Genomic DNA, 22,650 nt, shown 5'->3' on the forward strand with positions numbered 1-22,650 from the left:
ACTTTTTTTATGTATGCAACAACAGCAGCAAGAATACTCATTGCAAAGTACTGGAAGACACAAGAACTACCCACCCTGGAAGAATGGCAGATGAAGGTGATTGACTACATGGAATTGGCAGAAATGACTGGCAGAATCCGAGACCAGGGAGAAGAGTCGGTGAAAGAAGACTGGAAGAAATTTAAAGGCTATTTACAGAAATATTGTAAAATTAATGAATGTTAGAAGGATGTTGGAAAGAAACTAAGCGGTTTCCAGCTGTAATGCTTTAAGAGTTATGGAAAAAAAAGGGTTCTACAAATGGGTTAAAGTTTAATGGTCAGGATTTGCTGAACTAATAAATTGAACTGGAATACAAAGAAGGGAGGTATGAGGAGGTCCGGGGAAATAAGTGTAAGGAAGTTATGTTATGGAAAATTAATGCGTTTTTAACTATTTTTATTTTGTATGTCTCTTTTTTCACTTTTTTTTGTTATACCTTAAAAACTCTTAATAAATATCTTCTTAAAAAAAAGGAATTTTAAAATCTCTTATTTTTGTTCTTCTGCCACTTGACTGTGAATTCTCAGCCATTTTCTCATAATGCTGCTGATGATAATGTCTTTATTGCTTTAATACGGTTCTTAAGATTTTTTTTTTAATGGAGTGGTGGATGATTTTTTAAAACATCAATCACTCCCAATCCTATACATGTTTACTCAGAAGTTAGTCTCAATAAGTCCAGTTGAGCATTGGATTACAGTCTAAATTAAATTAATTGGTCAGCTGTTACTCAGTGGGACCAATATTTATCCCATTTAGCTAACTAAATAATTTCATTTATCTACAGGCATTGTCCTATATTTGACTCTTTCTCAATCTAGTGTCTATCCTGTAGCATGGGAAATCTCACGTTATTCCACACTGGGGGAGAGAACCTTAACACAACTTGGCTTTATATCCCCCCCCCCATCCTTTCTTTTTGGAAGCTGAATTTGGTAAGGATTCTAAACTTAAATGGATCTGAACTGGGAAAAGGTCATGATAATCAACTCAGACACCATCACCAAAACGGTATGCACATTCCTCTATGAAAAGCAGGTTATGTATATTTGAACCTTATGTAGGTAACATATTAAAATTAATAAATTACTCGTTACACTGAAACACAATATTCAGTTTATTTCCCTCGGTCAAGCATGATGTTATACTCAAGCAGCAAGAAAGAAATCTCTATATGCTTTTTACTCAGGGTTGAAAACTTAAAGGGGGACACAGGAGAAATCGGAAAGACTTTATTTCCTCCCACAATACAAAAAAGCTCTAAAAACTGCAGTGACCCATAAGATGGAAAAAGGAATCCTTCACTTATGGGTGCCAGAGGCAAGACATTAGCACCAGGTTTTCTCTCTCTCTCTCTTACAAAGCAACAAAAACGCTATTTATAGAAATATATACAGCAGTAGGGAGAATCTCACTGCTGGTCCCTTCCGGAGAGCCTGCCAGCAACAATAAAGAACAAAGGAAGAAGCAAGGGGAGTGATTAAATATCACATTATGAAAAGGATAATATATAATGATACATCAATTTCCATATTGCTATCTTCATAAGAATATGATTTAACTCAAAGTACTGTGCGCACACATACTGAAATTATATTCGGAGTTCACATACACAATCAGAATCACAGTCTCTTTTTTAAAAAAAAGAGTGACATGTAAAAGCTCACAGCTGACTGAAGTACAAATAATCATTTATCTTAGCTTGGCTTTATTTAAGGATCAGGTAAAAGATTCCAAGACAAAATTGATCTGTTTCTGTAATATTGGTTGGATGTAGCAGCATCTGATGATGTTGGTAACTCGTCAGATGTCTTCTAAATGGTATAGACAAACTTGGGATCCATTAGTACAGCAGAGGGTTAAAGGAATGACCCTGGGTCAGGCCAGTGGCCTATGGTGTGTGAAATAGCACTGATAACTCAGGGGAAAGCCCCCTTCTAGGATTTGTCTTTGAAATACTTGATCACATAGAAGTGATTATACCAAGACCCGATACAGTCAACCATTGCTTATATTCATGACTCCATTTTACCTGAACGTTGAGAACTGTAGAAGGGAAAAATTTTGCCTACACTCAAATGAAGCGGCAAGTGTCAAGAGAATTCTTTTTTTGTAATGTTTAAATTAGTTCCCCTTGTCAGGGAGGGCACTACAGCCAGGGGAGTTGAAGATTTAAGTGCTGAGTAAATCATTTTCTCAGTATAAGTTAAAAACAGCCTATAAACAAGTATGATTTCCCTTTATCCGTCAGATATGTACATTAATGCGAGGGAACACTTACTGTGGGAATACATCAGTATTTGTTATACCACCATTCTTGTTTTGTAAAGGACAGTTTAGTGGGACTTTTTATAGATAGATGTTTTTCCATTGATGGCAGTGTTAATGCATCACTCCTTGTGGAAGATGAAGTCCCATAGTGGCAGGGATATTTGTTAATATGAAAATGGGAACACACTCACGTAATAACAGTGAACGTTTCCAATGTACTTCAGTAAAATGGATATCATGCCTCTTGTTGAGGCATGAAAAAGCTGGACAAACAGCAGTCCTAGGCACGGAGGACATGATAAAATTAAAAAAACACACAGTTAGCTTTGTGCAAATGAAAGATATACAGAATGATCTTCTATTTTGTAGTTCGATTCACTGAATCCCTGGCAAATGGCACCAAGCATAATGTAGCAGAAGTTCTGCCTTTTATTTACAGACCTGTGCATATTATAGTCAGACCCTTAGTTACACTTCATTCATATAAGACAGCAGAGCTGAATGAAATTATTGCCTTTGTGCTGTGGAGAAGATGATAATTAATGAATTGAACAAGACTGGCTAAAATTCTCCAACTTTATCTTCAAATGGAAAATAATAAGAATGGCAAGTTCCACCCCGCCGAGACATTAAAAACCATGTACAGTCACACAGTTTCCTGGTGTGTTTGAAAGTAGCTTATTATAGGTTGTTCCAAGGTCTACTCATCCAAACAGTATTGACATAATTTTTTTGGAAAGGCAGAGCTTATGCAACACTTCTTCAAAACAGCACTTGCCGGTGGAATCTTGTGAGTCTTTACTCAGAAGTAAGTCCCACTTTGCTCAATGGGGCCTACTCCCAGGTAAGTGTGCATAGGATTGAAGATCAAATGTGCAAACGTCACTATATCTCACCAACCTGAATACAACACTAGACAGGTAACATGTTTAAATCTGTTCTGTCTGTTTGATATGGCTGTATCCTGCTCCCTCCCAAAAAGTCTCCTAAAATCCTCATTATTAAGTTTTTGAGGGCTCCACAGCAACCTATATGAATCTGAAAAGAAACCACACACATTTTTTTTCTTCGTTAAAAAAAAAGAAAGAACTGCACTCATGCACAACTGCAGCAGATTCCTGAATATACCGAATCTGAAACAGAATCTAATGTCTGGAGAGGTTCCTAAGGCTGTGTGATGAAGGAAAGCCAGAGAGGCTTTGAAATGTTTCTAGAAATGCAAATAACTCCACACAGAAACAATTCCCCTCCCCCTGAATATTATTGCTATTATGACTTGTTGTTTCTTTTGAGCAGCTCCTCCTAGTGAACGGAGGAGTTCTATACTTCTAAACCCACATTGTTTTGATTTCCAAGGTCCTTGGGTGAATGTCATTTGGGCCTGTCAGGTTGAAGGCTATCAGTCAGACACTTCAGCTGCTCCTCCCCAAGTTTGATTTTGTCCTCCAGCTCTCGCTGTTCGATTATGAGGGCTGACTTCATTTTGACAAAATGCTCATAATCGGCAAGGCTCTCGTCGCTCAGGTAGTTGGCCAAAATGTCAAAGACAATGCGTTCTCTTCGGTCCAGGTTCTCCTTCAGTTCCTTTGCGTCTTCGTGCTGCTGTGTGAGCAGCTTCTTCTTCTCCACCAGGATCCGCTTGAGGGGGAGAGAGCAAAACCAGGTGTAATTTGGCAGGTAAGTCAGCCTGATCTCACTGCTACGTGGTTGTAATAAAATCTGCTAAGAAACCTATTCACGGAGAGCATATAGAGAGAGCATAGTGCAGATATGAAATGTGCATGATTACAAAGATGGCATCAACAAGGCTTGAAAAACCCATTTAAAAACAAAACACCACCACCCTCCTTCTAAGCTTAGAAAAACACCCAGTTCTTAATTCTCTCTTGCGCACACATATTTACTTGTGCAAAATCATGAGGCTCTCTGGGGGGGAAAAACAGAGGAAGAGCTTATTAATTACTGATGGGTTTATAAACGTCAATTAAATAAACTGTAATCAACTTGAGCCCCTTGTATTGGGGGGAAGAAAAACTCGGGAGGCCAGCAATAGGATAGTAATATAGGCTGTGGTTGTGGAACAGAGAAGGGCTGAAAGGTGATGCTCACAGGATCACAAGAGAGATCAAAGAAAGGCAAGGCAGAATGGAACAAGTTTTAGGAGCTATATAGAAACACAGGCTTTTAGTTTTCGGTTTTAGTTCCTTGAGTCACATGGTGAACATTTTAATTTCCTTGCTATAAAGGAAGAATGCTAGTAAAATCTAAGCGCATCTCACACGCAAATTGCAGAGCACCTTCTAGAACATCATTATATTCACCAAGACATTTTGGAACTTGGAATGATTCCTCTATGTCTCAGCTTGTCTCAAAATCTTGGAATCGCTACCCCCTCTGCCACATTTGTGTTTTTTGTGATCTTTGGCTAGCTTTCTTGCTTTGGATATCCTTGTCGGGGGTTTTTTGTTTTGGAAAACATAAGGTCAGCTATTGTCACTGAATAAATCTACTTGCCATCAAGAGAGCAACATTAGACAGGAGCTCTTTTAAAAAACACAAGACACTGCGTCTTACCCGCTCTTCAGGAGAGGCACTTTCATCCAAGTTGTTTAGTGCATTTTCTACTCGGGCCAGACGGCCAGAGAGTGACAGCAGGAGGTTGACCACTTTATCCAGGTCCCCAATAAACATCCGGAACTTGTCAAACTCATTGGATTTGCAGACCTCTTTGACAATGGCCTCCACTTCATCTCCAAGCATATTGTTGGCCTGAATGTCTTCCAGGAGTGTCTCACGAGCTTCCCGCAATACTTGCAGCTTTCGACTTATGCTATCTATAAGTTCTTGCTAAGGGGGGAAAAAGGGGGGGGAGAGTAAGCTCAATTTATTTGGCATAACGGACGCAATCACAATTGAACCTTCCCAGCCCCATTTCACTCCAAAATACTCTTAAGGACGCATCCATACTATATTTTTAGAGCAGTATCATAACAATTTGAACAGCCATGGCTTTCCCAAAGAATCCTGGGAACTGTAGTTCATTAAGGGAACTGAGAGTTCTTTGGAGACCCGTTTCCCTCACAGCACTACAATTCCCAGAGTGCTTTACTAACCAATCCCTCTCCCAGGGAACTCTTGCAATGTGTCCTACATGCTTCCTTTTGAGGAAATTTGGAAAAGTGAAGAGTCAGGTGTAGCAATTTCAATGCCTCCAGCTCCTACTTGTAAGAAAGTTGTTTAGATTCTACATCCAAGGCGTTATTTCAGTTATTCTTGCATAAGTTGCGTTATTTCAGTTATTCTTGCATAAGTTGCATTGTTGGTTAGTAAAAAAAAGCAATTGTCTTCTTTGTCAAGACACAAGACCACACCAACCAGTTCCCTTGGTTTCACTGCCAACTTCACATTTTTGACATGATATCATCTTCAGACTTACCCACCATCACCTGGAGCAGGGAGTTGTTTTCCCATGAGGCAATCCCATGTCGGTGGGAGCCTGCATCTGGCTGGCACAAAAGATGGGAGAGAGAGAAGCAGATCCCACCCAGGAGAGCTTGCTTCATGGAAAATGCCCACCACCCCCAGCCCGGCTGCAGATACATCTGAAGGACATCTCCGGTCACTTCCCCTATGCTAAGAAAAAAATGCTGCCTATGTAGGTGGATCAAGGCACACTCCCAGGTTCCTCGTTATTGGAGGGGAGAGGGAAGAACCCAAACGGGAGGAGAGCTGTGTTTCTGGTTGCCAAAGCTTGAATGAACAACCTTTGCACTTGGCCTGAAGGAGCACCCATTTAAGCAGAGAATACGTATCTCATTGCCTAGGATAAGCAATAATGTAAACAGCAGTTGAGCCAGGCCCTCAGAAGGGCCTTAGTGTTTTGCCAGAGGAGAAAAGCCCCAGCCAATTACGAGGCAAGTCTCCCTTTTTATGAGCCCCAGAATAGAGGAGCTGAGAGACTTTAGGGCTGTGTTCTCTCATAAATCTACATTCAATCAAGATTTTGAAATCTAACCAGAACTGGTTTATTATGAAATGGCAGTGTTGTGTGTGTAGGTGTTGAGATACCTACATCAGATAAATAGATTGTTCTCTCCAGATATGAACTTGCACTGTATGGACCATGCTTCTGCTGCACAGTGTTGCCGCATGTCTTGGCCACCATGTTGCGTTGTGAAGTTGGCTTGTCCAATACAAAAGCCAGCTGCTGCTCAGTCAGTTGCTCCTCCTGACGTATGAGTGAAGTGAGGCAAGGACTCCTAACATTACCAACCCCCTTCTGCATTTAGGGAGGGGAACACAGCTCAGCGCAGAGCTACATTCCTTACATCCAGGAGGTCCCAGACTCAGCTCCTGGTGCCTCTGGTTTAAAATGTCGTAAGGAGTGTGAGCAAAGCAACCTCTGCACCCAGTTCCAAGAACCTGCCATTCTGAGTAGACAGAGATGCACTATAAAGAATAATAGACTGATTGGACATAAATAAGGTAGCTTCCTGTGCTCATACATGGCATATCTGTTTAACTGAAACCTTACTTCCCTGCCCACTCTCCAGCTGGTTGTCCTATAGCTTTCATTCCATCTGAGAGAAACCTTCACCATCCATGTTTTGTGAGTTGTGATGACAGCTTGCCAGCTCCTGTCCTGTCACACAGCTTCTGGCCTGGCCACATTTGCTTTTGGCTGGGCTGGCTGCAGTGGAGATCTACTAGACGGCTCTAGCAGCATGGATTTCAACAGCATGGGTTGGTTTTTAAAAAAGAAATGCAATCTTACCTTCTTCTCAGATAAATCATGGTCTAGCTCATCCTCAGAATCCTCACTTTGCTGCTGCTGCTGTTGCTGCTGCATGTCCTTCATTTTGTTCAGCAGTTCTGCCTTGGGTGCAGATGTGCTGTAGTAAGTGGAATTGGTTGTCAAGGGGATAGCTGAAGGCAGGGGCTGCTCCTCTTTCCTAAGCCAAGGTGAAAAAAAGAGCAACACCCAATTTTAATTCGCTTCCTGACATTCTGCACATTGAAAGGAGGACAGTAATCATTTCGAAACACTGTTTGCAGCAAGTAAATTGTAGGGCTTCGAGAAAGGCTCTTTCACCCTGAGGCTATTGCAGGGGCTAATGTCTCACATGAAATAACCATATCATTCTGGCACTCTCAGACCCTAGCTAAAGAGACGGGCAATTAAAAGAAACTGCCAAAATCATTGCCTGAAAATGCTGATTTCCATTTTGCCCCTTAATTGATGCTCCCTTGTCAGCGTTTAGATTTCCACACTGTATCCTTGATTATATGGCCAGTGGCAGGAAGGTAATGCTTAAACCTCTTTGGGGCTCTCATTAGCCCCGACTATATAATCCCATAAGCATAACTTTTAGTGAAAAACACAGCTGCTCTTGTTTCATTACCCACAGTTCTAATGCTTAAATTGCAAGCCTTAAAAGGGACCTGCTACTGAACGCAACCTTTTGGAAAAGCTATTTCATTGCCATTTTGAAAATAAGATAGGGAAGGCACTATGAGCAGGTTTGCGCAAAATGCTAAGCTAATGCAAACCTCAGCGAGGTGATGTGAATGTTCAGGCTCTGTGCTCCTCCCTAGTCCTTTTTGCAAGATTTGGCTTAGGGTGTTGTCTGAACAAGGACTCCAAGATAAGCACTCTCTTCACTCAACACTAGCTGTAGCCAAGAACAAACCTTGGAAAACAGAATGTGCTAGCTATTACCCGACAGTAAAGTTAAATTGCAATTGGCTAATTTGCAGCCGGATCCTGTGCATGTTTAGTTCAAGGTAAGTCCCACTGAATCCACTTGGCTTTACTCCCAAATAAACATGCATACACAGGGTTTTGTCAAATAAGATTTATAGAATTTGCAGACTGGTTGCTGCCTATTTGATCAAGGTGGTTTACATCCCTTCCCCCAAAGGTAAACATTTAGAATGGGACTAGGCAGCCTACCAAGAGTCACACCAGTCTGAGGAAAGACCTGAGGAAACTCAACAGGACCTGCAACTCTTTGAACTTCTGCCACAGATAAGACACACTATTGTCTGGCTTCACTCCCTTGGATGAGCTGGACCCAAATAGGCAACACCATAAGAGGAACTATCAGGTGGGCAGGAAGGAGATAAAGACTCCATCTCATTTGGCTAGAAGCAGCAAGAATTTAACCAGTACTTGCTTGGTTATCAAATTTGAGATTTACTTTCCCTAGTGAACTCATACTGGGGTTTAAATACTGTGGGGCATTGTTTAAGGAGAAAATGTTTGGGGAAAGACCATGACGGTTTGGTTTTCCATGGCCTATTCATTTTTAGAAGGGTGGTTGAAATTTCAAGTATGAGTCTCTTCTATGTCCTCAAAACAGTAGAAACATTTCAAGGTCAACCTGATGGTATTTCTAGAACTAAAATACAGCTGTACCTCTGCTTACGTGTCCCTCTGGATACGTAAACTTTGGGTTGCGAACGCAGCAAACCCGGAAGTGGGGTTTCACCACGTGCGCTTGCGCAGAAGCACTTTGCACACGTGCGCAGAAGGGTTCCTCCAGTTACGAAGTTTTTGGGATGCAGCTGGGTCTCCAGAATGGATCCCATGCGTAACTGGAGGTGCCACTGTACTGTCTGGGCACCAAGAATGCCCAGCAACAATACTGACAATAAATTGATCTGTATATCAATCCATCTGTGTGTGTGTAGCTTTCCTCACAAGTTTTGTAATGTAAAGCAGGGTATAAGTTTAGTTGACAGGCAGGTGGTGGATTAAGGCTGCATCTGCACTATACTTTTAAAGCAGTAGAATATTCTACCACTTTAAACAGTCATAGCTTCCCCCGATGAATCCTGGGCACCACAGTTTGCTAAGGGTACTAAGAGTTGTTGTTAGGTGTTAGGAGACCCCTAGTCCCTATGCAGAGCTACAATTCTCAGAGTGCTTTAACTGTCAATCCCTTTTTCCAGGAAACTGGAAAAAGCACAAGCTTGGAGACCCATTTTTTTCTTGATTTTCCCTACTGGGAATCAAGATCTAAATTGAGATCCATGCTATGCCTTATTAGGTCCACAGCCTGGAGATTCCCGCCCCTCTTTTAAACAGTGAAATCTACAGACAGAAAGAGGATATATTAAAATGTCATTAATGGCCAAGCAAATTAATAAACTTCCACTGCTACATAAAAATGTCAAGTAACAGTGTTGTCTCTGTGTAGGATGTAGCTGTCAACAGCAAATAGCATATAACAGCATGTTTGCAAGATAGGCGCAGGCTGCTACTGGGCTATGTCCAAGTTGCTGGCGCTAATCTATAGGCTCCTATACAGCTCATAGCCTGGCTACTTTATAGACCAACTTATATACCCACTCACTGCAGTCAATGTGAGAGTTTCTCCTCTACAACTTCCAAAGACATCAGAAGCCCACTTCGCAGTAGCACAGAGCAGGGATTTTAGTGTGACTGCCCCTGTTCTTTGGACCAACATTCCTGTCAAATTATGGCAGGCCACCACTATCTGCGTTTTCCAAAAACAACCAAAGAACTGCAAACAACCAATGAAGGTTGCAGAAATTCATGCCCTGCTTGTGAGATCACTGGAGACATTTTGCTGCTTCAAAAAAGTGTATTGGACTATACAAACCCACAAGGACACATCTTGATTTGCATTTATATTATAAAAGTCCCTCTTTCTAAACAGAAAATAAGCTGATCAAATGCACACATTGGGCAAAGTAATGGAGAAAAGAGAAGAGGCTTAAGGTTAATATATATCTACTCACTTGTCCTCTGCAGTTTTTGGTGAAGGGTTTTTTAGAAGCAGCTTTCTGCGTTGCTGGGCTTCTTCCAAGAGATGTTCATCTTTCGGAAATATTCCCACCATCAGGTCCATTGTAGTTTTTATTTTCGCATTTGGGTCCAGAATATCCGCTAGCGACTTATCCTTGCCCACAATCTCTCTGGCTAGCTCTTCTGACTTCCAGTCTTCCATGGTCTTTTCTTTGGCCCTCATATAGCTGACTGCATGGGCAGAAGTATCACTGTCCTTTGTGTTGCTCCCAGGCGCTTCGGTGGGTTGCAAACAAGGGAGAAGGCTTTTGCTCTCAGGCTCTGGCTCCACCCCCTGCCTCGTGTAAGCACAGAAACGGGAGTAGGACTGTTCAGAAGTGCTGAGTGTTTTAATCTGGTCCTTCTCCAAGCCGCTTGGCAAAGCAGGAAGTTCAATGGTGCTCACAAGGTTCTGCCTACTTTCCTTCTCTGCGTGGCTCTCAGAATGTACAATCTTTATGGGAACCATCTTCACAGTTGTGTTGTTATCCATCACTCTTTCGATTCTTGAGAAAAGAGAAGAACGTTAACGGCTCAAAATGGCCCATCACATTTAAATTGTGCAAGATATTTAGGGAACTATATAGGGACCAACAAATGTAAGGAGCAAACAACACATCAAAGTTTTACCCTTCCTTTCCTTTCAATTGGTTAGGCAGCAGGAAGCAGAGAGTAGGCATAAATGGACAGTTCTCTTGATGGAGGTATGTAGAAAGTGGAAAACCCCAAGGATCAGTAATGGGACCTGTACTTTTCAAACAATCCCACATAACTTGGATGTTTGCCCCATTAACACTGAAATAAGTGAGCACAAGACTGCCAATTTTTCATTTGTTTGTAAGCATTCAATGCTTTGGGTATTTTAAGCCAGGTACGCCAGCGCAGATGATGACACAGCTGATAGACCACAGCAGCCATTCATAAATGGATTTAAGGTTTGCAAGCAGCATTACAAAACAGGTATGATTTATTCTGATATATACAGCATGTTGCTACAACTACATTGATGCAGATTACTTATTGGGCCATATTATCAGTGCATATCTTGAAGATCAGAAATCTTGAGAAATCCTGCCCAACACTGGTACAGCACGGTCGTGTCCTTGAGACATACATGTGATCTATGAGGCACTTATCCATTAATATAAGGTCACTATCTTTGCATGCAAATATAGCAAGGAATTAAACACAGTATGATAAATTTACTTCTCCACATTTATCAGTTTTGAATATTTAATCTAAATAAGAGTAAAATTATGTGCTTGCCAGCATTTTTTGCATTGAATGTTTGACATTTAGTGACAGCCAATGAATGTTTGACATTTGGTGACAGCCAACATTCACATGTGATGTTGACAATCCCAGACAAGTTTTGTGAATGTCTGAAAACTCAAGAGACACTGAGAGTTACTCGGTATGCATAGCTAAGAATAAAAAAGGATGGGACTGGTAGCTCCATTTGAAAGATAAAATGAATAAGTTGCACGGTGTTTATTTGCAGATGATTTATGGGCGGCAGTACCCATGAATGAAGAGCCAGGTGAATGTGAAATATAGTTGTACCTTGGAAGTCACACGGAATCGTTCGACTTCCATAATGTTCGGAAACCAAAGCACGGCTTCCGATTGGCTGCAATAAGCTCCTGCAGCCAATTGGAAGCTGCGGAAGCCCCTTCGGACATTCGGGTTCCAAAGAATGTTCGCAAACCAGAACAATCACTTTGGGAGTTGTTCGGATCCAAGGTACGACTCTACAACATTCATTCATACAAAATTCCATAGGAGGAAATCAGTAGAGAAAAAAGTGGTCACAACCCTCATAGCATAAATTCACTGCTGCAGCTGAGCAGGCTACAGGTAACAATAATTAATTAAGGGCAATAATAATTTCAATGTAAATCTTAAGACAAGATGATTAACAATTCATGTAAAACTGCCTTACCTTGTGGGATTCTCATCCTGAACAGCCACAGGAGGCTTATCCGTCAACTTCTGCGGAGCAAATTGTGGAGAAGGGGACCTTGAGTTCTCCATTCCAGGTTTCAAATGGTAGTGATAAGTTGAAGACAGACCAGGTTCAGGTTTGAGGCGTGCTTTTTCTTCTAAGTGCTGGCAAACATTCTCGATGGGCGCCGACTGGCGAGGCTCCGGCAGCTCAGTGCTTTTCAATTTTTCAAAAACCTTTACAGGAGTCTGAGTAGGAGGCACGTTAACCTCAACCGCACTGGCAGCAATGGCAGAATGGGAATGAGCTGGCTTGCTGGGCGCTGTCAGTGAAGACTCTGAGGAAGCAGCAAGTGACGCTGAAGAATTGTCTTGTCGCCTGTATTTATTCTCTCGTTTTGAAGGGGAAGGCCTCTGGGGCACAGGCCCATGTTTCTTACTCAGCAGCGCTGGATCTTCCTGCAGGCTTCCCTCTCCTCTGACTTGTGGTGGGCAGAAGCGGTCCCCGTTGGATATTTGCAGCTCAGAAATAGCAAGAGGCAGTGCACTGTAATCTTTGTTTTTCTCCCTCACATTTTCCTGTGAGTATCTGTAATCACTGGGCAGTGTCCCAGATCTACCTCGGCTCCCCTGAGACGCAAGTGTAGCCTGTACTGCATGTGAGGGCCTAGCAGACACTTTCCATTTGTTTCCTAAGCTGTAATCCTGCTGAGCGGCAGGCTCTTCGGGACGGAATTCTGAATACCCTGTGTCAGCTGGTCTAGAAAAACAAAGGGGAGAATCACAGTTGTTCAGCCGTTCCCTGAGCATCACTACAAGTGTACCATGTACCTTCAAACGCCAAAGATGATGATATATAGTGGTACCTCAGTTTTCAAGCATCTCAGAAGCCAAACGTTTCAGTTTTCATACATTGAAAACCCAGAGGTAAATGCTTCGAACTTTAGTGGTGGCTTCCTGTTTTGAGTTTTCTGTACATTTTGAGGCTTCCGTATTGAGTTTTCGGTTTTCGAACATTTTAGAAGTCAAGCCGTCTTCTGGAACAGATTATGTTCGAAAACCAAGGTACCACTGTACTTTCTTCAATTACTTATAAACAGCACCATGCCACTTACACAAAAACTGCAAGAAAATATATGGTATTTCTAATAAAATCAAAGCACAGTGTCAGGGCACATTCAAGTTATGTTGTGCCATGCAAAGTGAGTTAACCCGAGGAGGTATACAACTAAGAAATACAGAATTTCCCCCTCTTTTGCTTGTGGAGGTGGTTGCGTGTATAGAATTATGCACAAACTGCCTGGTTCTCATTGATTAATGGGCTCAGTATTTTTCTAGAAAAAAAATTCGGACAGCTAGCCAAAAGGGTTGGATAAAGCAGAGAAAATGTAAGTACTGTGCAGAAGGAGGTAACAAGATATGGCAGCATTTGGGGCAGAAGACCAATTGACCTCAACAGAATGTTACTGTGGGTAAAGAGAGCCATTTGGGGTGAGGTATACCCTGGTTCACTGAAATGGGCTCAGGGATGAACAACAGGGGAGAGAGCTTTGTCTGAAGGAACAGCCCAAATGGAGGGGACTATTGAGGGCAAGCAGGGGCAAGAAAGAGACAGAAAAGGGGGCAGTTGAGAAGGAGACAGTGCACAGTACAGGGGATGGAGAACTGGATGGAGGACTTGAGAAGGAAGGATTGGGCTCAGATGGAGGAGGAGATAGCAGAGTGGAGGATTTGGAGGGGAATGCTTAGGTGGGGGATCAGTGGTAACAGAAGGTGCACCAAGGCCAAAGACAGCCAGGTCTGAGCATGTCTTAAAGGACTGAATTGGCCCTTTAAAAATGCACAGTATATGGTCAAATAGTGGGGTTTCTTCTTCTTCTTCAAGAACTAAAGAATTAAAAGCAAGCAGAAGTACCTCTGAGAACCAGCAAGAAGGCAGGTTTGCTCTCTGATTAGAGAAGGCTGGAGAGATACTGTGAGAGTAGAAAAGAAGCTGAAACAGAAAAGCAGGAGTCTTTAGGAATTCTGCTTCTTATTTGCAGAGCAAGTGCAATGGTCTACACAGTTTCACTTAATGAACTAAACACATATGTTGAAATTCTATGACTGTAGATGCTGAAGGAAATCTTACAGAAAGCCAGGATTTTACTTAAATCTGCCATCATTAATTAAAGCTAAATTATACAGGTCTATATTTATTGAATTAATGTCAGAACAACTCTTGCTGTTCTGGAAAGAATACTGGTTCATGGCACCCAGAAATAAGTGAAACAACTATAAACCATTATTACATATTAGTTAAAATATATGTTCAAGGATGCTGCTTGCATTACAATTTCCAAATACCTTAGCATTCCTATAGGTTTCTGCATCTGAAATATGCCTTCTCACAAAAGCAAACTCCAGATGCTACTCTGGGTGACAATTTAAAATGTTTTTAATGCAGATAAGGCACATTAAAACATCCAAGTTACTTTTGGGATTATTCCAGCGTCATTTATGTGGGTTGCCTGTATATCCCGTAGCATGCTGTTAGCAATCACTCTGAAAATTAAAGAGAAATGCCAATTGCGGTGGCAACTAATATAAATGCATTAAAAAGATTTAGATTGATATGTGGATGATAGGAATATCAAGGGCTAGAGGGTGTAATATATCCTTAGTATGTCTGCTATTAACATCAAATTGCTTAAGGCAGGCTTAGGTATTGTGTTTTGTGCTGAATTTTCTGAATTACCTGTCCGGCTATTTTAGGTAAACAGTGTATCAACCAAGGTAGAACAGTGATCTAATTCATCACTTCTTACCTCCCTCAAAGAGCTTGCTATGCTTTTCTGGGAATGAGGCCAACATTAGAATCTATTTGAAACTAATATATATGTGAGATTGACAGACTTTATACCTTTATGTATTATTATATATATTATAATCCTTATATATTCATTAGCTGCATGATAGTGATGGGGAACCTGTGGCCCTCCTGATGTTATTGGACTTTAACCCTCATCATCTCTGCCATGCTTGCTGGGTCCTACAATATCTGGAAGGCAACAGATTTCCCACCGCTGATTGCATGTCTAAATCATTTTTTAAATTTTATTTATATAGTTGGGCAAAAGGGATCTTAGTATGCTGCTTCAGCTTCCAAATGTTACATTATTTTACCCATCTTTCTGCTAAAGTGCACCTACCATAAGGTTACCATACGTCCCCGTTTCCCAGGGACAGTCCCCGGATTTACAAATCAGTGCCCTGACAAAATCCATTGAAGTTGAAAAGTGTCCCCGGATTCATGGGTAAAAAATCTGGTAACCTTAACCTACCATACATACTATCGTCCTCTTCATCCCAACTTTTGCCACATACCTCAAAAATATACATTCTAAGTAATTATTATAATGATGAAAGTTTGGTTACATTAGCACTTTGGGGGTTGTTGTTATGGTTAGCACTGTTAAGACACCGACCAGGTAAAGGAGTCATTCTTCATTCTGGTCAACAGTTGAGGATGCCGGCTTCCATTCTAAAGCACCCTTACATAAATGGCTCTTACAGAATCCAGCTTTCCAGATACATCTGAACACCAGCTGAGGTGCCAGAAGCCATCCTGCTCTGGAAAGTGAATTAGAGGAGGGAGAGGCAGGTGGATCTCCAGCGGGAAGGGAGTTCCATGAGTGAAACTTCTATTCTAGTTATAGAAGGAAACTTAACGTAATTTGAAGAATTAAATATGGATGCTAAGGACCCTTGGTTGATGGAAGCCAATGGTCTGTCTGCCCATTAACTTCAAAAACAAAAGAATTTCACTCAAATGTAGGTTTAATTCATTTGTAAGCCACCCCAAAGTATACTGAAGAAGAATGAAATTGAGACATCAGACGGACATTAAGTAATTGGTGCAGCGTTATTATATGCTAGAAAATGGCCACTATGATGACACAAGGTGTGTGTGTGTGTGTGTGTGTGTGTGTGTGTGTGTGTTGCAAGGGCTTGTCTGCTGCAAATACCCCAGGGGGTAGGTTGCGGTGTGCCTGTGTTCTCTGCACAGAGATATGCATTGGGATTCCCTGTAGGATTCCTTGTCAGCCTGGCACTGCTTTTGTCATGGTGACATTAATATATTAAATCAAGTGGTAGAAAATATACAAAGGGAGCTAGCAAATGGAAGTAGCCTGTGCTGTACTCCTATTGAAATGGCTTATAGAAAACTTTTTTTAAAAAAAGGCATTAGTATACATTCATTTTGTTATTATATTGTTTGAGATGCACCAAGGCAGACAAATTCTCATAGTTTTTTAATTGCACATTTGAATGCGTGTTCATGCAAGGAAGATGAAAACAGGAAACTGGGGAGGTATTTCAACATTGAAAAGAAAGACACTCTGCATCTCGCCATGCAAATTTGAGAAGGGCCTGTAAGGAAGCCAAAACCGACAATATGTACGACTGACATGGCATGCTTGAACAAGAGTTTCAGTCTCCGATACAACTTCTTTAAGGATCCTTTTGGCTTCTAGCACAGTTGCAGAAGTAGCAAAATGAATACAACAACACTGTAATTCGGTTGACCTTACGAGATTTTCTGCTTGGCACCAACAGAATACTGTTCAGAGCACCAAGTAACTTCCGCAGAAGTGGCTGACCATTAGGGCTATAAGGAAAATCTAACCAAATTCAACACAAAGGGGTTTACACATCCAGGGTGGTGGTTTCTCATGCAACACATGCCAAGCATATTACCCCTGAAGAGACTGGATCTTACTGTTCAGAAAGGAGAAAAGAAAGAAAGCTTCAAGCAGCAGAAGAACCCAGAGGCAAAACCTGCAAAGTGTGACAGCAGAGTTAAGTATCAAGAAGTCCATACTGGGGTGGAGGGACCTACTATTACAATGTCCATGACTTTGCAGAACAAACACACGCAAGAAATGTGATTCAGAATGCTTCGTGTATCGAGGTCACATCTGAACAAAGGGAACAATTCCCATTGAAGAATTCCCCTTCTATAAAAGATAACTTTATAGCCTATCAGCCCTATCTCCCTATTCCCCAACAGAATCCCGCCCCCCTGACCCCTAACCCAGGCTTTTTTCACCTCCACAGGCATGTGTACACACAGGAATCACTTACTCCTGGAATTCTTCCGCTGGCTCTTTGGCCTAATAGTATCACAGAATTGTAGAGTTGGAGGGACCCTGAGGTTCGCCTAGTCCAACACCCTGCAATGCAGGAATCTTTTTCCCAACATGGGGCTCAAACCCACGAACCGGAGGTTAAGAGTCTTCTGCTCGACTGCCTGAGCTTTCAGGTGGCCAGTGTTAATATTAAAATTCAAACCCATAGGCAATATTTCAGAAGCAATATTTTGAAAGCAGTGTTTATATCGAGGGGTGTAAAGCAAAGCTGCACATCTCGCCTCCCATACTAATATGTTAATCATCAACACCACCACCACCACCAACATCATCTAGTGCTGCTTTGTGAAGTGGCTCTTATTTCATTAGCTCAAGAAGGTATACACAGATTACTTTCCAGTTCTGAATCTAACTGCAGGTAGGCACAAATGGGCCCAGGATGGTAATTTAAGTACAGAGGAACCTCGGGTTGCACGCACAAGTCATGATTTAACGCTTCTGCGCATGTGCAAGTGCCCAAACCCAGAAGTAACCCATTCCGGTACGTCTGGGTTCGGCGCAGTGCGCAACCCAAAAACGCATAACCTGAACCGTCTGTAACCCAAGGTACTACTGTACTAATGGCTTCATTTTTGTATAAGCATTCTATGGCATACTCATTTGTGTGCATGCGTTTGTATAGATATATAGATAGATAGATAGATAGATAATTAAATATTTTCTTTGGTTACAAAAGTACATGCATTGTCTCTTTTTTCAGGTCACAGAATCATTTCTACTGATCAGTTACATTCAATGTGAGACGTTAATGTTGTATACAGTATAAGGTTGGGGGAGAAGAGAAGTGGGGAGAAGGGGTAGTAAATATTACATTATTTTACTTAATGTATGTGTGGGGGTTTTGTGTCCGTGTCACTTGGGTAGGTTGTCTTTCTATTCATTTATTATTTTTCCTTGGTAGTGAGCGGGGGGGGGGCAGGGCATGGTTGGTTGTCTTTAGTTGACTGCAGTAAGATTTGTTTTGGTGTGTGAGGGGACAACGACTGTTAGGTCAAGTCAGCCATACTGATTTGTATGATGTTGGTAGGTTTTTATTGTTGTCTTGTTGGGCTGTGTATGTAATAAAGCATTATTGAAAGTGTTTATGTTTAACTTGCATTTGGACAGCCTCCTTTTCCCCTCCCTTCTGGTTACAGTGTAATGGCTATTGACTAAAAAGCAATAAAAATCGGATTGACTTGACTATGGGCCATTATTTGTGGCGCTGTAAAAAAATAATTCAGAGATACTCTTAAGGATTCCTCCCAAAGCTGTATAATAACGTTCCATGCAGTAACAGTCAGGCTCTGTAGGGATACATCTAAGTTGTGCATTGTTCTTCTTCCTAATCCCTGTTCTGCTGAAAACCTCTTAATGCTCACCCAGTTTGACATGAGCACAGACTGAAAGCACATGATGTAACCATACTGAAGCTAAGCAATTCTGTGTCTACCCAGTGCCTTAATGGGAAGGCATGTGAAACCCTATGCACACCACTTTTGAGTTTTATAGTGGGGGGGGGGGGAACACATATATCCGAATGCTGTTGTTTATTGGCTGTATGGGCTACACATAGTTAGAAATCATAAAGGTGTGTAACTATGTAGCCGATACAGCCAAATAAACAAGAGCATGCAGGGACACAGATATAAATATATATCCTTAATAGTCTAAGATACTAAACAGAAATCCTATTTGATTGCAAAACACGTAATAACTCCCAGCTCAGTTTGTAAACTCCATTGAAGGGCATTGTGTTCAGGTTAAATACACGCATGCATATGTTGAGGTATGTGCGAGCCTGCTCTTAGGAAAATTACCGGTAAGCTGCAATCCTTTGCACGATTAACTGGGAATATGTCCCCAATAACTTATATAATAAGAGTGACTTATGGAGAGTCACTACCAGTGAGTGTGTAGACATTGTTGAGCTAGACGGACCAATGGTCAGACTCAGCCTACGGCAGCTTCCTATATTCCTATAAGGAGAGACTTGCAGGATCAGATCTGGCCCAGCATCCTGTTATCACAGTGGCCTATGAGAAGCCACCAAAGCTGAGGACAGACATTACATCAAGAGAGGACTCCAAAAGTACATTGCTCAGCCACTCTGCATCCCAGCTTCACAAATGATCTGGCAGAGCTGCCACGCCAGTGAAATGAATGTGTCTGTTTTGTCTCTCCCTTGCCGTTCCATTTTTGGCTGCCGTCCCCACTTCCTCCTTGTGCTGGGGAAAGTTAGCAAACTACTGTGTGTGCCTCGGTGCACGTGACAGGATGCTTTCCATCTCAGGCACTGGGATGTGGGGGAGAGTTGGAGCTACACCAATGAAGCAATGGAGCAAGCCTGGACCAATTTTTGCTGTTATGGTTACCCTGTCACCTCAGTTGTGATGCTGGGAAGGAGCCACTGAGTTTGCTGCGCTTGGTTTGCACCTGGCTCCCCGCCCCCCAATGCTCAACATTGAAAATCAGGATGAGTAATAAAGGTGGTTTTCAAAGTAAAGATAATAATAAATTATTCCCACTGCTTAACCCATAAGTGCCCAGGTCACAAAGCAGCAGAACTCAGGTGCCCTAGCATTCTTACAGGTAAAATGGAACTTGGAGAAGCCTCTGAACAGTGTGCTGTGGGTTATGGAGATGCACAGATTATTGGTTCACAGAATCACAGAACTGTGGAGTTGAAAGGGACCATGAGGATCATCTACTCCAACCCCCCTGAAATGCAGGAATCTTTTGCCCAATGTGGGGCTCAAAGTCACAGCCCTGAGATTAATAGTCTGATGCTCTGACAACTGACAGCACTTCCAATTAGAGAATTTCAGGCAGCAAGGCCTAAGGCAATAATGGGGAACCACGATATTGCTGGACTCCAACTCCCACCATCCCTGACCATTTAGCCATGTTGGTGGGGCTGATGTGAGTTGATGTCCAGGAATATGGGGCAACAAGTTTCCCCAACCAATCCTGGCCCTCTTTGAAACAGCTAGCAGAGTAGACTCTGCTAGATAATGCAATGGTTGGATCCAGGTTTTTGTTTTTGTTTTTTTTTTAAAAAAAGCTTTGTATTTCTTATCCCATTGGAAGATCATTTATTTATGTCTCCTTATGATCTCAGAACACTGCTCTGGGAAAACTGATGGGAAGTACTGTTAAAGTGGACAACCAGATGGCTGTGGGAAGCAGGAGCTGAGCGCAACCACACTCTGCCCACCTGCGATTCTGCGATTCCCACTAACTGGTATTCAGAGGCATACTGTCTCAGACCGTGGAGGTGGAATATATAGGGGGGGGGGCAGACTGTGTGTAATGGAGTATCCCAGAAAAAGATATGACTGGCTGAAACCCTGAAGAGGAGGACTCCACACTACAACCTTCTGTTGCAGGTTCCATTTGTATATAATGAATGCACATATATGCCATACTGTTCAAAGCAGAGGGAGCCTAAACAAACTGAACTGGAGTAAGATAAAGTGTTCCATCCCCCCCCCCCAAAAAAAAAACAAGTAAGAGGAAGAGCTATGTTACAGGTCTGTACCTGGCCCAGGGAAACAATATTTAGGTACTGGTGCACAGACGTACACACAAACACACACACTGCAATAAGCTCCCTAATTAATTACACATTGCACAGCCATCTCCTCTTGCAATTTTGAGTCCTAATAAGTTCACCAGCATGGACGTGCCAGGGCTTTTCTTCTCGCCTAACAAAACATCTCTGATCCTTGAAAAACCAGGGAGAAGTTTTGGCTACAACATCAGGGCACAGGGTTCTTTTTAGCCCCAGGCTATACCACACCCACACAGTATAAATATACTGTGGTGGAAAAAGAATGCTTGTAACAAGCTAGAACAAAGCCTATCCTCATGAACTTGGTTAATGCTTACCTATAATCATAAGCAAGTTGTCATCATTCCCTCTTTTCCCCATTTAAGTCTTTGCACAAACGTAGCCAAAATGGCACCACCCGTGCTCAAGAGGGATGTATCAGCAGGCTTGGGGTAACCTGGAGGTTTGTGAGAATACGGGCTTTTCTCAAGGGTTTCCTTTGTACTAACAGCCAATGAAGACTGTGCATCCTTAGGGGCCATTGGAATGCTGATTGCTGGGAGGGAGAATTGAAAACTGGGTGGGAGGCAGAAAGAAATGGCTTGTGTTGGGGAAGGGCATGGCTGATTGACAAACACTGAACAGGAACAGTCTCTGCTGCAGTATTTGTTATGGGTCCGACTTGTGTAGCATTATAATCTACAAAGCAGGTTATGATCAGATGTGAGCTGAAGGCAGCGCAAATAAAACATGGGCCTATTATAAATCTATAACAGTCTGAAACAGATAATGATGCTTATAGAACAAAAAGGCAGAGATATGCATTTCTGAAACTCGCTGATGACAACTTTGGGTGGCATTCAAGTAAATTTCACTCAGAGTAAATTAATGGATCTAAAATAGTCATTTTACATTTATTTCAATGGGTCTGCTCCGCTTTCAATGAGATAAATGCAGTTGAACGCCACTCTTCGTTATTACCATTTGAACAGTAATGTAAAACACAAAAATCCAAGGTGAACAAACTATAAATAATAACACTATATTTTCCAGCCTACGTGTTGACAAAAGCTGATGGTTATAATGCCAATGGCTGCATTTGAAATATTTATTATGAACAATAAATACAGCATTATTATTTACTGTTTGATCACCTCGACTTTTGTCTTTTGCCTTGTGGTTTACAGATATGTTTTCTCTTTATTTTGGTTTGTTATTTCAGCAGGCAAGCCTTACAAAATGGCACATTTACTTCTGCAGGGGTAACAGAGTCTCCCTCCCCTTTCCTAGGCTAGGAACAGCGCCCAGAAGTGCACTGCAGGGGGCTAAACCCTATGGATCCCTTCCAACTCTACAATTCTATGATCTAAGTTGTGTGTTGCAAACAATGCTATATCTATATAACCAATTCTATATCTCTCTGTGTGTGTACAGCTAAATATAAAGAAGGATCTGCTCACACAACAAGCAAATTAAAATTACTGGAACACGTGAAGACATATCAAGGACTTCCTGAGAGATATAAGGGGAGGGGGAGAGGAAAAATGCAAGTGCAAACATATTACAGAGATTATAATAATAATAATAATAATTTATTACACGCTATAACCCCTGTAAAATATATTTTGATATTTTAAAATATATTTCCATGGCCCTGAAAAATGCTTATTAGATGCAGTATCACTATAAGTCTAAGATGCATATATAATTTAGGTCATTAGATATAGTATAACTGCTACCTAATAGTTACACTATAAATGACACTCAAATTCAATCTCATTCAGATGTGAACAAGTCACTTATTTGAGAGCAAGGCTCCAACTCCCACCAGCTTAGCCAGCAGGGCCAATAGGTAG

At 41.7% G+C, this 22,650-nt stretch overlaps 1 protein-coding gene across 4 annotated transcripts in view; it reads right to left on the reverse strand.

The window, feature by feature from the left end:
- Positions 1-1,141: 1,141 nt before the first annotated feature.
- SHROOM2 (shroom family member 2) overlaps positions 1,142-22,650 on the reverse strand; it is a 108,716-nt gene continuing 87,207 nt past the window's right edge. For 2 of the 4 annotated variants that reach the window (XM_082220005.1, XM_082220007.1), the window contains 6 exons: positions 13,986-14,063; positions 12,069-12,830; positions 10,081-10,632; positions 7,088-7,265; positions 4,888-5,160; positions 1,142-3,951 (listed from right to left, as the gene is read on the reverse strand). In XM_082220005.1, the coding sequence (XP_082076131.1) occupies positions 3,685-3,951; positions 4,888-5,160; positions 7,088-7,265; positions 10,081-10,632; positions 12,069-12,830; positions 13,986-14,063 (2,110 nt within the window). In that variant the 3' untranslated portion in view covers positions 1,142-3,684. Of the gene's footprint in view, positions 3,952-4,887; positions 5,161-7,087; positions 7,266-10,080; positions 10,633-12,068; positions 12,831-13,985; positions 14,064-16,810; positions 16,892-22,650 lie in introns of all 4 variants that reach the window. The other 2 variants (XM_082220004.1, XM_082220006.1) reach the window with 2 other exon arrangements.

This window comes from Podarcis vaucheri, assembly GCF_965113315.1.
Source record: "Podarcis vaucheri genome assembly, chromosome: 4".
In the NCBI taxonomy this organism is placed as follows: domain Eukaryota; kingdom Metazoa; phylum Chordata; class Lepidosauria; order Squamata; family Lacertidae; genus Podarcis; species Podarcis vaucheri.